The sequence below is a fragment of the Peromyscus californicus genome, unplaced genomic scaffold, assembly GCF_007827085.1.
Source record: "Peromyscus californicus insignis strain IS unplaced genomic scaffold, ASM782708v3 Scaffold_4__1_contigs__length_199733344, whole genome shotgun sequence".
Taxonomy (NCBI): domain Eukaryota; kingdom Metazoa; phylum Chordata; class Mammalia; order Rodentia; family Cricetidae; genus Peromyscus; species Peromyscus californicus.
In genome coordinates this window covers 142,984,759-142,999,626 of record NW_026294562.1, presented here as the reverse complement: position 1 = coordinate 142,999,626, position 14,868 = coordinate 142,984,759, and the positions used below count along the sequence as shown (strand labels likewise).

The window sequence follows — 14,868 nt, the reverse complement described above, 5'->3', positions numbered from 1 at the left end:
GAGGTACATCCTAAAATTAAAGGATGTACCTGTGAAAAGTGCACCTGTGAAAGATACTAAGCAGTGCTTACTAGTTTATGCACAGGTTAATCAAGTCTTGGACCATTTGTGATTCTTACCTTCTCAAATCTTCATGTTTTTATTCTACTTATCTTTAATAAAAGTCATTTGCTGACTGGGCAGTGGTGGCTCACACTTTTAATCCCAGCACTTGGGAAGCAGAGACAAGTGTATCTCTGTGAGTTTGAAGCCAGCCTGGTTTACATAGTGAGTTCCAGGACAGGATTCAAAGCTATGGAGAAACCCTTTCTCAAACAACAACAAAAAGTCATCTGCTTAAGTCACATTCTTATTTATCTTTCATTTTTTCAGCTTTTGTCTCTTGTTTTCATGGCTGCTATTCAGTGTTTTTAATTCCTATGCTTAACTACTTATGTAGGAATTCTTTATTCTTGTAGTTTATAATCTCTTTGATAAGTTATTATGTACAGTTATGATTATCTTATAACTTGTAAGTTTTATTTTAATTTTTTTCTTTTGCTAAGTATCCAAATGTTCCAGAAATTAACTGGAATTAATAGGAGCCAGCAAGTAATGTTACTAGTGCTACTGAGAACATTGAAATTATTATTATTATTTTTTTACTGTCACTTGTGGAAACCTTTTTAACGGCCAGTTGCTTTTTAGATGGTTATAAACAAGTTGAAAGTGTTGTTTATTTTAAATGAGCACTCTCACTGGTAGGATTCACTTTATCCTTATTATGGGTTAGGTAAGAATGGCATATTTTTATTTAAGGGATGAATATATTGTACTTTGATTTGTAAGAAAAGTCAGTGGAATGTGAAGAAGCTAAAAGTAATCAGTAGCTCCTCTTTGCAGAGTTTTGATTATGAATGTCAGGAAAAGGCTTCACTTCATTTCCTGACTTCTTCACCTTTTTTTCCTTTTATGTCCTTTTTTTTTTCTTCCTTTTTTTGTAATATGGAGAAAAGAATTTTATTTCATTCATCTGCTGAGGGAAAAGAGAAAGTTAGGAGTCCAGATGATTAGATGAAAGGTTCACTGGAGTGCACGGGGAATAGTTGGCACATCTTTTATTTTTTGTTAGATCCAAGTGATAGAGGCCATGCAGAAAATATATAAATACTTGAAATTTACTGTTTGAAAATATGGAAATAGAATTTTAAATTTCATGCAATTTTCACACATGAGAACAGAATACTGTTTTTTTTTTTATTTTTTGAATGATTTAAGAATGGAAAATATTCTAAGCCAGGTGTGGTGGTGCATACCTTTAGTCTCAGAGATAGAGGGTACGTGGATTGAGGCCAGCCTGTTCTATAGAGTGAGTTCCAGGACAGCCAGGAATCTGTTACACAGAGAAACCCTGTCTTGAATTTCTCCCCCCCACCCCCGCAAAATGCAAAATATTCTGAAGTTGAACTGTGAAAAAAAGAGGTGGATGTCTCGATTTGACACAATAGCTATAATTTAGTGACTTCTGCTGTGTATAGATTAATATTGTGCAGGAAGTTTATCAAAAACATGTTTCACAATTTGAGACTGTTTACATGTCCTGAATATATATATATATGCCTTTTATGTGCCCTGGAATTGGCATTCAAGTAATTTAAGTTATCATGAGGAGAAAAGAATAGTGCTTAATATGGTTGATTCTGCCAGTATCTTGGAGGGTCTATCATGAATTTTATTTAATTTAATTTTTATTTTTACTATTAGTGGAGCTGCTATTTATAGCTGGGTGCAGAGAAGCAGGTCAGTTTCAAGCAGTTACTCTGCAATATAAAAGTTTAAATTTTGGAGTCAAGCCTGAATTTTAATCCTTTATTAAATATGTGGCTTCCTGTGTCATTCCTTTGAGCTTTAGTGGAGTGGGATTTCTCTTGGCCAAGTCATATACTTGTGCAAGTGATAGCAAAGCAATTGCAATAGCATCTGATATTTACAATTGGGCCCAGAATATAGCTTGTAATATTTTTTGTTTTTAATGAAGTATAATATTCCATTAATTATTTGAGCATTTCATTATTTGAGCATTCATTATATAATAGATTGATATTATTTATTCAGGAAATTTCAGTATTGTACCCAGGCAGTACACATGATTATGAAGTTCAGATTAGATTTTTTTGGGTGGTAGGTTTTGTGTTCCAATTACATATTATTCTGAAATTACCATCTGTAAAACAGTGCTTGGATATAAATTAGATTCTGAAGGTGGAAGTCTTGCTGACTCCTTTTCTGGTCCTAGGCATAAGTTCAATTATAAGATTTTACTTTTTCAGTTCTGTCTCTTTTTTTTTTTTGGATTTTCAAGACAGGGTTTCTCTGTGTAGCTTTGTGCCTTTCCTGGATCTCGCTCTGTAGACCAGGCTGGCCTCGAACTCACAGAGATCCACCTGCCTCTGACTCCCGAGTGCTGGGATTAAAGGCGTGCACCTCTCTTAATGGCTGTAGACTGAAGATAATCTTCAAGGTCAAGTTTTGCAAGATAATCAGAGTACCAGGCAATGTACTGTGTTTATTATTGGATGTTGAGTGCTAGATAAGTTAAAGAACTCAAGATGTTAAAATTGAGGCCTAGACAATTAGTTCCTTAAGATCACCCAAGTAACTACATGGGAGATGACTCTTAGATGTTCTGATTTTTCCTGCCACTATTCACAGTTCACCTCATAGACAAGCATCACACACACATACACACACACACGTGCACATGCACATGTGCACACACAAGGGGGGGCTCTTTTGGCTTCTTTGTAAACAAAACCTAGTATTTTTAAGAAAAATAATATGTTAGTATTTTGAACTTCAAAATTAATACTTAAAAATCTTGGATACAAAAATGAACTTTGGGCCCCTTCAAATCATGTAGATGCAGTTTTGAAACTGCTTCTTCCTCATTAATATTTAGTAATTTTTATTTTATAAGTGCATACTTACAGAAAAAAGTAGCTAGGATAAAAAGCATGAAATATTTAACTTAGTCATGTCATTCAGAAAATTCTTATTTTATATTTTGAAACAAACAGGTTTATCCTACATTTATAATTTGATCACTAGTTTTGTTAGTGATATAGCAGGAAGGCTGTTGGTAATTATTTAATTTAGTGAATTCTGTCAGTTTATTGAAGCAGATCACTGTTAGTAGGCATGCTGATTTTCCCTAGATATAGGGAAATAATGTTTTCCTTAACTGACCACTTTTCCTCATAAGTGGGATCTCTTAACTCATATGATACATTTTAAATTTTATTAAATTTATTTATATTCTGTGGATATGTGTGGCTGGGTATATGCTGTGGTGTGTGTGTAGAGGTGAGAAGATAATTTGCAGTAATAGGTTCTCTTCTTTCACCAAGTGGGATTCAGGGATCAAAATCAGGTCATCAAGGTTGGCCTGTAGGTCATTCTCTGTTTGCACACTGTGAGTGGTGAATGTATAGGAAACATTTCTAAATATAAGCACCTGGATGGGTTGGTAGTATTTGGCATACAATTCTGTACCATCTGCCTGTGTTGTTTGGAGTCATAGTTCTAAGACTTACCAGTTCCCTATTTACTTGTTTACCTCTATTCCCTTTGGCCACTTAGTTCTATCCATTAACAAAATAATGGCATGAAGTTTTGAGAATGAAAGTAGGTAGATTCTTCCTACTTGCAGTTCCCATGCTTGTAAATTTAGATTCAAAAGAATAATTTGAATTATATTACTGTGGATCAAGTATACAATTCTACTTAAATTGTGGTTGTAGGGGACAGGGGCCAGCTAAAGACATCCACCCTGACCCAGGAACCCAGAACCAGTGAAAGAAACACAGCCTGGATCTGGGACTGAGCCAGTGAAAGAAATATGCCCTGGCCTTAGAATTAGAGCCAAAAAGCTTAAAAAAAAAAAAAAAAAAAAAAAAAAGGTCAGTGAAAAAAACACAACAGTTTCGCTCTGAAATCAGAGCCATCTGTGCCCCTGACCAATGAAACTAAACAATCCTTGAACAAAAATTTCCCTGGAGAAACTCTGCCCCAAAAAACCCTATATAAACCACCCTGCTGTTCTTTCCCACCCTGGTAGAGGCAGGCACTCTGTTGGACTTCCTAAATAAATCTCTTTCTCAGAAGAATCTTGGGTGAAGATCTTCATTTGCTGGTGCAGAGAAGAACCACCTTGCTAAGATGTCCTTTAGGAGACTGAGCAGGAAAAATCCTTGCTGAGAGGTTTCCTTAGGGGACTGAGCAAGGTGGAGCAGAACAGAAGAACCTTGCTGAGATCTCCCTTAAGGGGACTGAGTAAGGTAGAGCAGAAAAAGTAACAACTTTTCTCAGGAGTCGGGAGATTGTTACACTTTGCAGAGTTGAAGCAAAAGAAGCAACATCTTGGGCGAGGGAGAAGAAGCCGAACTCTGCTGGGAAGCTCCCTTAAGAGCTCAGCTGTAGTGCCTCTCCAGGAGAAGAGCAGGATTGCTATATCCTGCAGGGAGACCGTCAGCCACTGCACCCCAGCCCCAGGTATAGCCTGACTTCCCGAGCAGTCCGGATACCTTTCCTCTTGCTTACAGTGGTAATCTCAAAGAATAGAATTTTAGAGTCAACATATAGAGATAGATTATGTAGAACAACTTCTTGGTTGGTGACATAATTCATTCCTTAAGTTTTATTGATCACTTTGTGTGAAAAATGATAATCAAATGTTAATCTTCATGGTTAAAGTTCATGAAGATGAATATGAGTTTGACCTAATGGAAGTTAAAACCTTTTCTGTCTTTCCTATGACACAGATTTAATGAAGAGGGTTAGTAACAAATCTGGGCTCAAGGTTGTATATGTTGGTACTGCTTTCCTTTGAATTATATGAGATTTAGATTGTTCCCTTTTAAATCTCTTGATTGTTAATTGAGAAAAAATTGTTTTCTTAAACTCTAGATAGGAATTTAGTGTTAACTACAAATTAAGTATTTGAGACTTAATTAGAATGAATTAGTGATTTTATATATAATGAAAAGGAAAACTGGCATGGAGGTGTGACACAGCAATACATTTAAGGTTTTTACTTGTGCTAAACAGTTTAAGGATCACACATCATCCAATTAAGCTTATCTTTTTTGTTTGTTTGTTTTTTGAGATAGGGTTTCTCTGTGTAGCTTTGTGCCTTTCCTGGATCTCACTCTGTAAACCAGGCTGGCCTCGAACTCACAGAGATCCGCCTGCCTCTGCCTCCCGAGTGCTGGGATTAAACGTGTGTGCCACCACTGCCCGGCAAGCTTATCTTTTTAAACCAAAGAAAAGCATACTGTATTAAAATGATTTTTATAAGATGACATTTTATCACAGTTTCTTAGTATTACTTTACTACTTAAAACACTTGAGGGTAATAATGGATTTCTAGTTTCTACATCTAAATATTTAGTTTATTGCTTCATTGCTTAGCTAACTTTTGTCTTATCTGTTCGGCTTTGTTTCTGAGCAATACTAATCACTGTGCTTATTGTTTGAATGTCTGGTACAGGAAGCGAGCAGCTGCAAAGCATCTAATAGAACGCTACTACCACCAGTTAACTGAGGGCTGTGGAAATGAGGCCTGCACGAATGAGTTTTGTGCTTCCTGTCCAACTTTTCTTCGTATGGATAACAATGCAGCAGCTATTAAAGCCCTTGAGCTTTATAAAATTAATGGAAAACTCTGTGATCCTCATCCCTCCAAGAAAGGAGCAAGCTCAGCTTACCTTGAGAACTCAAAAGGCACACCTAATTCAGAGATAAAAATGAACAAGGACGGAAAAGGAGCTAAGCCTGATTTTAAAGGTAAGAGATTGTATTTTCAATTGAGAATAGTTAATTAAAAGCTGTATCAGAGATTTAAATGTTTTGCTTTTGTTATTTTGCCTTTTTGTGACCTAAAGACATCACAGTATAGTGAAAGCCACTCTTTTGGTAAGATGTGGTAAAGGACAGTTATAATTGAATTAGTTACTTTATTGATATAGTAGTTGTTAGTCAGAAGCAGATTATAATCTAAAAGTTGATATGTTAATGAGTTGATCTCAATATGTAATGATTTCCATTGTACCTAATAGCCTATTAGCTCACCAAGTCTATTACATATATTGCATTTGCAGTAAATCCTGGTATGAGCTCTGAAACTCCAGGGACTGTGGTAAAAGAAGCATGCGTGTATATATATATATATATATCTATATATAGATATACATCAGGGCAATATTTGCAATAGTTATCTAAAAAATGTTGGGTTTTTTTGTAATATTTTCTTCCCATATACTGCCTTTACCTTGGGCATTTGTTATCCTCACAAGGGACTCATGTCTTGTTTTTTTTTTTGTTTGTTTGTTTGTTTGTTTTGTTTTGTTTTAAGCAAGGTTACTAAGACTGTCTTTGGACTTTTATTGATTAAAGAATTGGGCCAGCATACCTGGTTTATGTGGTACTGGGAATGAAAGCTAAGTCTTTGTACATGCAAGATAAGCACTGCCAACTGAGTTACATCCCCAACCAATCTGTTCTTTTTAAAATGGTCCTATATTTTGAAACATCTTAAAACTTTCTGCTTTTCCCTCATGGATATTCAATCTTTCTTTTTCTTAGTGTAAGTAATTAGTATTAACAATGAGGTAATTTAATTTTTCAGATTGCCAGGGCTTAGACCCACTGTCATTTGATACATGTTTAAAAGAATTGGTGTAATAAAATTATGTTAAAACTTTATACTGTTATTCCACAATATAACTATAGAAAAATCAGAAACTTTGCTACTTAGTCAGTCCTTTTTCATGAATTTTCTCACATATGGATAAATAGGTGAATACTATCAATATGTTGGATGTGGAAGTTGTGTTAGCTTCATTTTGCATGTTTTTGCCACAGAGGGGCATCACAGAGTAACCGTAAATGAAGTATAATATGCCACTGTGATTGAATGCAACTAGCTATAGGAAATCTAGTACATAATGGATGTAGTAGTCTTTTTTTTGCCCATTTTTTTTGTAATTTCTTGTTTTGTGTATCACTTCAATTTTTATTGCCTTTACTCATTATAATATTTTTATTAGGAATTACACATGCTTAATCATACTACAGCTCTCATTTTGATAATTGTATTTGTTCAATCTAATTAGATGTGTAGGTATCAATTATTGTATGACAGCTGTGTTCTTATATGAAACTGTTTTGTACTTTTTAGAGTACAAAATACTATGTGTTAAGATTGTCTTTTAGCTGAGTCTTGTGTCGTTGTAGTCTAGGTACTCAGGAAGCCAGGGAAGAAGCATCTTGAATTCCAAGTGAATCTTAAAAATGTTTCTTCACTTACCAGTTCATTGATATCCAGACTGTAACTATTTGTATTTCTGATTGCAGTGCTTTACATACACACACAGACACACAGATACACATACACAGAGGGAAGGAGAGAGTGAGGGAGGGAGGGGTGTGGAGGAGAGGAAAGTTGTCAGTTAAACATTTCAAGCAGAACACTGCTTGGAACAAGTATTGGTACATTGTAGAATTGTAGGTCAAACATGTTATCTCCTAACAGGCTCTTTATTCATTATAGATATTTTCTATGTTTTTGGTTACATTTTAGAGAAAAATTAGACTTGAATGGTCAAAGAAGATACCATAGTATTTTCCAGTTGTAATGAGAAATAAGCTCAATGTTAGTTCTTTCATACTTACTTATTCTTAAGAAACTGAAGAGTTAGTGCTTGGATTGGCATGCTAGCTCATAGGTACATGTACCTACTGCCAAGCTTCATGGCTTGAATTAGATGCCTGAGACCCACATTATAGAAGGAGAAAACCAAATCCTTCAGGTTATCCTCTGACCACCACATGTCTGCTGTCCCCTTACCCCTATTAAATATATGTAAGAACAGCACTTCTTTTTAAAGAAAGAATTGAAGATCATAAAACAAACGTGTTGATATTCTTGGAACAGCCTACAGATCAGGTTTGCAGTATATAAAGCTTCTTGCTCCATGGTTTATGTTTTGGAAGCCATTCTGTCAATGATGACTTGAATTTTATATTGTCTCTTACTGTTGAGTAGGTACCTTGAATAATATGTAGGAATCATAGGAAAGGTTTTTGCATGCTTTCTTTTGTTGACTGTCATGGGAGACCTGCCCTTTCCTAAATAGAAACTGAGAAGTGGATTCAGGGGTGGGAACAGAGAGATGATGAGGGGGAGGGACTGCGAGAAGAGGAGGGGAAGGAGAAACTGGCCAGGATGTAAAATCAATAAATAATTTTCTTAAAAAAGGATTTTTACATGCTGAATGTATATAAGGAAATACTTGACACAGTGAAGGTAGGGATGAATTGACAACATAACTATAAAATTATCCTCCCCTTATATTTAATGATTATAGTGTAATACTCTTGATTAAGGGATTAAGCTTTCAGCATTATTTGATATTTAATTTCTAAAATTTTAGTATATAAAATGTCATTCATCTTTTTCCAATAATATAAAATGTCTTGTGTTTCGTTAACTGGAAAGGGTAAAGTCTTTGGTGAAAGTGATATTTACTGTAAAGGTGAGGGAAACTAGGAAGTTTATGATCCCAGTTTTGTGCCTGGGAGAAAACAGATATGTTTTGGTGCTTGTGGCCTTTGCTTTCTTAGCTTCTACCCGCTGTTTGTAATCATTTCCAGTTGCTCTCTTAAGAGTTATTAGGACCTGAATTATGGTTACAGGTAGTAGTAGCAGTAGCAGCAGTCATACTTCAGAGTTTGTATGAGTAGTAGTCACAGAATAGAATCCCTGGAAGAAATGAGGAAAACATAAAATGAATCAGTTTTTGTTTGTTTGGTTTTTTTGGGGGGTGGGGTGGGGGAGGTTTTGTTTTTTTGTGACAGAGTTTCTCTGTGTAACAGCTGTGGCTGTTCTGGAACTCGTCTGAACTAACAGAGATCCGCTTGCCTCTGCCTCCTAAATGCTGGGATTAAAGGTGTGTGCCACTTGATTTTAATATATACAGAAGTGGGAAAAGTTGCTTGCATATGATGGGACCAAGGGACATCTGTTATAAAACCTTGTCTCCTTAATCTTTTGAGAACAATGCAAGGGAAAAATGCATTCAGTATATCAGTGTAGTAGCTCTTCATCAAGGTTGTAATATACTACAGTGATGAAATAATACACACATACACACACATACACACACACACACACACACACACATATTAGTTCATACTTATAAAAGTTATATACTAATACATCTTGATTACAAAGCAAATCTTAATCAGCATGACATAATTAATAATTATATGTTGTTGAATGAATGCCAAGGGTGAGATTGTTGGTATTACTTGAATGAAAAGAAATTGCTAAGTGTAGTATGTTGATAGGTAAATTAGATTTATTATTTACAATTTCTAGCTCTTTGAGTTCAGAATGTTTAGGTATTTTACATTTATTATGTAACTTATGACAAAATAAACATATATATTACAACAGTAAATGTTCTTTTTCTTTCCATTTTTTAGATGTGAATTACCTAACTGAAGAGATAGTGTATGAAATTCTTGACGTATGTAGAGAAAGTGAGGATTACTCCCCTTTAATTCGAGTAATTGGAAGAATTTTTTCTAGTGCTGAGGCATTGGTTATGAGCTTTCGGAAAGTCAAACAACATACTAAGGAGGAATTGAAATCTCTTCAAGAAAAGGATGAAGACAAAGATGAAGATGAAAAAGAAAAAGCTGCATGTTCTGCTGCTGCTGCATGTTCTGCTGCTCCTGCATGTTCTGCTGCTGCTGCATGTTCTGCTGCTGCTGCTGCTATGGAAGAAGACTCAGAAGCATCTTCTTCAAGGATGGGTGATAGCTCACAGGGAGACAACAATGTACAAAAATTGGGTCCTGATGAAGTGACTGTGGATATTGATGCTATTAGAAGGGTCTATGCCAGATTGCTCGCTAATGAAAATTTAGAAACTGCCTTTCTCAATGCACTTGTATATCTGTCACCTAACGTGGAATGTGACTTGACATATCATAGTGTGTATGCCCGAGATCCTAATTATCTCAATGTGTTCATTATTGTAATGGAGAATGGAAACCTCCACAGTCCTGAATATCTGGAAATGGCGCTGCCATTATTTTGCAAAGCTATGTGTAAGCTACCCCTTGCAGCTCAAGGAAAACTGATTAGACTTTGGTCTAAATACAGTGCAGATCAGATTCGGAGAATGATGGAAACATTTCAGCAACTTATTACGTTCAAAGTCATAAGCAATGAATTTAATAGCCGAAATCTAGTGAATGATGATGATTCCATTGTTGCTGCTTCAAAGTGTTTGAAAATGGTTTACTATGCAAATGTAGTGGGAGGGGAAGTGGACACAAATCACAATGAGGAAGATGATGAAGAGCCCATACCTGATTCCAGCGAATTGACATTGCAGGAGCTTTTGGGAGAGGAACGAAGAAACAAGAAAGGTCCTCGAGTGGACCCAATAGAAACTGAACTTGGTGTTAAAACTCTAGATTGTCGAAAACCACTTATCTCCTTTGAAGAATTCATTAATGAACCACTGAATGATGTTCTAGAAATGGATAAAGATTATACCTTTTTCAAAGTTGAAACAGAGAACAAATTCTCTTTTATGACATGTCCCTTTATATTGAATGCTGTCACAAAGAATTTGGGATTATATTATGACAATAGAATTCGCATGTACAGTGAACGAAGAATCACTGTTCTCTACAGCTTAGTTCAAGGACAGCAGTTGAATCCATATTTGAGACTCAAAGTCAGACGTGACCATATCATAGATGATGCACTTGTCCGGGTAAGTTTGACTGCTATTTAAAATCAGAATTAAACTAAAAGCTACAAAGTGACATATTTCAGTGTGTTCATTTTATCTATGGTTTTGAAAAAAAATGATCTTACAACTTAGTAACATGTTTGTATTTCTTATCTATATTACTACACCTATTTTGCTACTCACCAAAAATATTGGTTATATTGGTTGTCTAATCTAATGATTATTTTCTTTTTGAAGAAGAATAGATTTTATAGTGCTGGGGAGATGACTAATTGGGTAAAGTTTGCTGTGCCAATATGAGGACCTAAGCTTGGATTCCCTGAACATGTGTAAAACAGGATGTGGTAGTACCATTTATAATTCCACATCCTAAAACAAGATGGAAGGTAGAGACAGAAGAACCCTCAGAGCTTGTGGGTCAGAGAGCCTGTTATATAAAGTAGCAAATAACTAGATCCTGTCTCAGAAGGTAGAAGGCAAGGACTGATACTTGATGTGCTCTTCCACTAATGCATTTCCCTCTCCTCTCTCTCTCTCTCTCTCTCTCTCTCTCTCTCTCTCTCTCTCTCTCTCTCTCTCTCACACACACACACACACACACACACACACACACACACTTAAAAAGCACTAAAAAGGAATGGATTTTCAGCCGGGTGGTAGTGGCACACGCCTTTAATCCCAGCACTTGCGAGGCAGAGCCAGGCGGATCTCTGTGAGTTTGAGGCCAGCCCGGTCTACAGAGTGAGTTCCAGGACAGGCACCAAAACTACACAGAGAAACCCTGTCTCAAAAAAATAAAAAAGGAATGGATTTTCTAAATCTTGAAAGCCAGCCCCATATATTTTCATTCAGAAGAAAAGACTTCAAAGACTGGAATACTGAAACACATGACAAAGGGAAATGTGATACCTAGTGTTAAGAATGGATATAGCGGGAGAAGTAATGCAGTAAATCTGAATTTTAGATGTATAAAAGGTGCCTAGCAAATTTCATTATGTAAAACTCATCATTGTGAACTTGGTAATATGACCAGGATAGCTTGGTTCATTTTGTCAGTAAGACTTTGGAGTTCTAAGCCACTCTGTCTTACATGACACTGTAGGATTTTTTTTTTTTCACTGTAATAATAAAAGTCTTGAGACTTCTGGAAGACTTTGGGATTAATGATAACAATTTTTCAGTCAAATCTAGAATTTTTAACTGGGAAGACAGGTACTTCTAACTCCCTGAATTTTTTTCAAGTGACATTGCTTCTTATCTGTTTCTTTCTTCTACAGACGACAAGAATTGCAATGTCCCTGTCAATTAAGCAATAAAATTGGTTTGCCAATTGCCAGTCATATTTTTACAGAATTATATTTAACAAATTTAGGTCTTTATTCTGTGGTGTTAATTATTCCTGTCAGTGCTAGTTCTTTTTCTATGAGCTTGATGTAAAAGTTAGCACTGTTATAATTGAAGTATCACCCTTATACACTAACAAATAATAAGAACGCATAACAGCTAACAAATAATATTTATTTGAAAATGTATTTTTGTTTTAGTATGGATTTGTTTAAATCTGAAAAGTAATAAGACTGAACTAAATTCAGACTTAACCAAAGCTGTCTACCTTTCTTACCTGATTCCTTTGTTATTTTCTTCCTTTCCTCCTTTTTTTCTATAATAAAGTGATGGTAAGAACCAGTAAAAATTGAGATAGTATTTACATATTTTTTTAAGTTACGTTTTAGGAGAAAATTAGCCATTTCTGTATTTAAAATTCTTTTTCTAAAGAGGTTTTGGAATAAAATCAACAGTAAGTTTTGTAATTATGCGTTGACATGTTATAAATCATAATTCATTAGATATCTGTACTTGACTAGTACCAGTTTGCAGAAGCCCTTGCCTTCATCAGTTTTGTGTGCCTGTCTCTTTGATAAGCAGTATAGTTACAAACAAATAGTATTTTTTTGAGCATTTCCTTTCCCTACTTTTCCTCCTCCTCTCTTCTTCGACTTCCTATACCATTTTAACTCCCATCCCCAGATTTCTTTTTCTTTTTCAACATACTAGTGTGAAAGGGTTAGAATGTAAGTATAGACACAGGCCTTAGAGATCAAATTGATGACTCCCCCATAAACAATATTAACAGCAAGTCACATTAGACTAGTAACAGAAAGGATGTTTACAGCAAGCAGTATTTAAAAAGATCCCCACTGATGAACTGCTTTCTTTCCGTGTCTTATTTTCCACGCATCCCTTTTGTTTTTTAAGCCTCGTGCTTTCTTTCATAAAATGCTTGACAAAATAATTCCTGTTGATCACACTTGCTTATTACCTAATCATTTTGAACTGCATATTAAGGCTGGATATAGAAGAAGGAAAGAGAAGTTCTGCCATGAATTCATCATTAATAAATAAATAATGAAAGTTACAGTACCCTAAACTTAAGAGCTGAGAAGATGATAATAAGTTTTTTTCCTTAGTTTACAAATGAGGCTTAGAAAAGATCGCATATGTGATTTTTTTATATTGAATATTATTTTACAGTTATTAATTAGACTCGCTAGTTTGAAGGTAGAGAGGTCAGTAAACTAGAATTAATAATTATGATTTTTTTTTTACACTTGTGATCATCTTGTTTCTGCTTCCCTTTGAGTGCTAAACTCTCTGGTCAATTTTTTTTTTTTAAGCCAAAGTATGTCCATTGCTTTCATGTGTTATTAAATTCAAATCAGTCTTAACAACTCTTCCCTAACCTGTGCTTTTAGAGGAACTGTTTGTTGACAAGAGAATAGTTAGTGTTTGAAATATTTTATTAAGTATAAGGTACTGTTTTTTAAAAAGTACTATTTTATTCCTACTAAAGAGAAAAAAAAACTGCATCATTTCTCCCAAGCCTTGATTTTTGGCTTTTATTGCTTAGAAAATAATACAGAAATAAATAATAATGAGAATCCTTCTTCCATTTGAATGATAATAGTTCTAGTGTGGAAGGTTGTTTTTTGTTTGTTTTTTTTTGTTTTTGTTTTTTCTCCTTAGGCTACTGAGATGGTTTAGTGGGTAAAAGTCACTTGCCACCAGCCCTGATGATGCACATGGTAGGAAAGAACTGAAGCCCAAATCTTATCCTCTGACCTCCAGTGTGTGCTGTGCTACATGTGTCCCTCTACTCCCCAGTAAATAATTAACATATGTTCTCTTTCCCTTTTGAACAAAACTTTTTGAGGAATGTAGTATATATACAATCTTAAAATCTTGTTTTTAAAGGAGTAGGAGATCAAGATTCTTTGTATCAAGGAAGAGACAATATTGCTTCAGACTGACGTCACAGTCTAAACAGAGAGCTGCCCAAATGAAAAACACAACAGCAACAAAAAATCAAGGTTTTGCCTTTTAGCAATTCAGATTAGGGATTCTGATATGAAGCCTTGGTGTCTGTACGTTAGATATCAAAATATCTAGCATACCAAAGTACATCTATGCTGCAGACCAATATTTGGGAAATGGCTCTTAGTACAGGTTAGGTTATTGGCTGTGTTAATTTACATGCTTAGAATATTGCAAGTATTTAAAAGGAATAATGAAGTTAGTGTAACTAAAATAGGAGTTAATGGTGTTATAGTACCTGATTAAATTTAGTAAATTATAGAATTTTAAATGGTTAATCTGAAGACCAAAAGGAATGGTTAAGATGTAGAACTGGAAAAGAAAGTCCAAAAACCAGGAGCTGGCACACACAGATGAAGGAAATTGGTTAAAAGAAAAAGAATTGTTGCCCAATTTCCTCTCAAAGTCACTAACCCTGTTTATTTAGGGATCTAGAAGCATCTAACTCAGCTTCCATAATTAGCATTAGTATGAATACCTATTGCTACATGAATTTGAGATTTTTTAATCAGCTGGCCTACAGTGCTTTAATAATGGAGGTTTTCTGTGCTGTGTATTTAATTCTATCAATCATTCATTAATTAAATTGTGCTTAGGATAATTACTATTATTTAAAATTACTCTAATAGAAATGATTGGAATCCTCACTTTATCTTCAAATTAATTTCTTAGAATGAGAATGAGA

The 14,868-nt window shown here is 35.0% G+C and overlaps 1 protein-coding gene and 1 long non-coding RNA gene across 33 annotated transcripts in view; one reads left to right on the top strand and one right to left on the bottom strand.

The window, feature by feature from the left end:
* The window catches only part of Ube3a (ubiquitin protein ligase E3A), a 93,208-nt gene that overhangs the window by 47,470 nt on the left and 30,870 nt on the right, over positions 1–14,868 (top strand). For all 4 annotated transcript variants that reach the window (XM_052712404.1, XM_052712406.1, XM_052712405.1 and 1 more), the window contains 2 exons: positions 5,528–5,823; positions 9,526–10,832. In XM_052712404.1, the coding sequence (XP_052568364.1) occupies positions 5,528–5,823; positions 9,526–10,832 (1,603 nt within the window). The remainder of the gene's footprint in view (positions 1–5,527; positions 5,824–9,525; positions 10,833–14,868) is intronic.
* Positions 6,340–14,868, bottom strand: part of LOC128094214 (uncharacterized) — a 107,665-nt gene continuing 99,136 nt past the window's right edge. For 24 of the 29 annotated variants that reach the window (XR_008212858.1, XR_008212872.1, XR_008212861.1 and 21 more), the window contains 2 exons: positions 12,433–12,471; positions 6,340–8,800 (listed from right to left, as the gene is read on the bottom strand). This is a non-coding gene — a long non-coding RNA (uncharacterized LOC128094214). The remainder of the gene's footprint in view (positions 8,801–12,432; positions 12,472–14,868) is intronic. The other 5 variants (XR_008212876.1, XR_008212857.1, XR_008212874.1 and 2 more) reach the window with 1 other exon arrangement.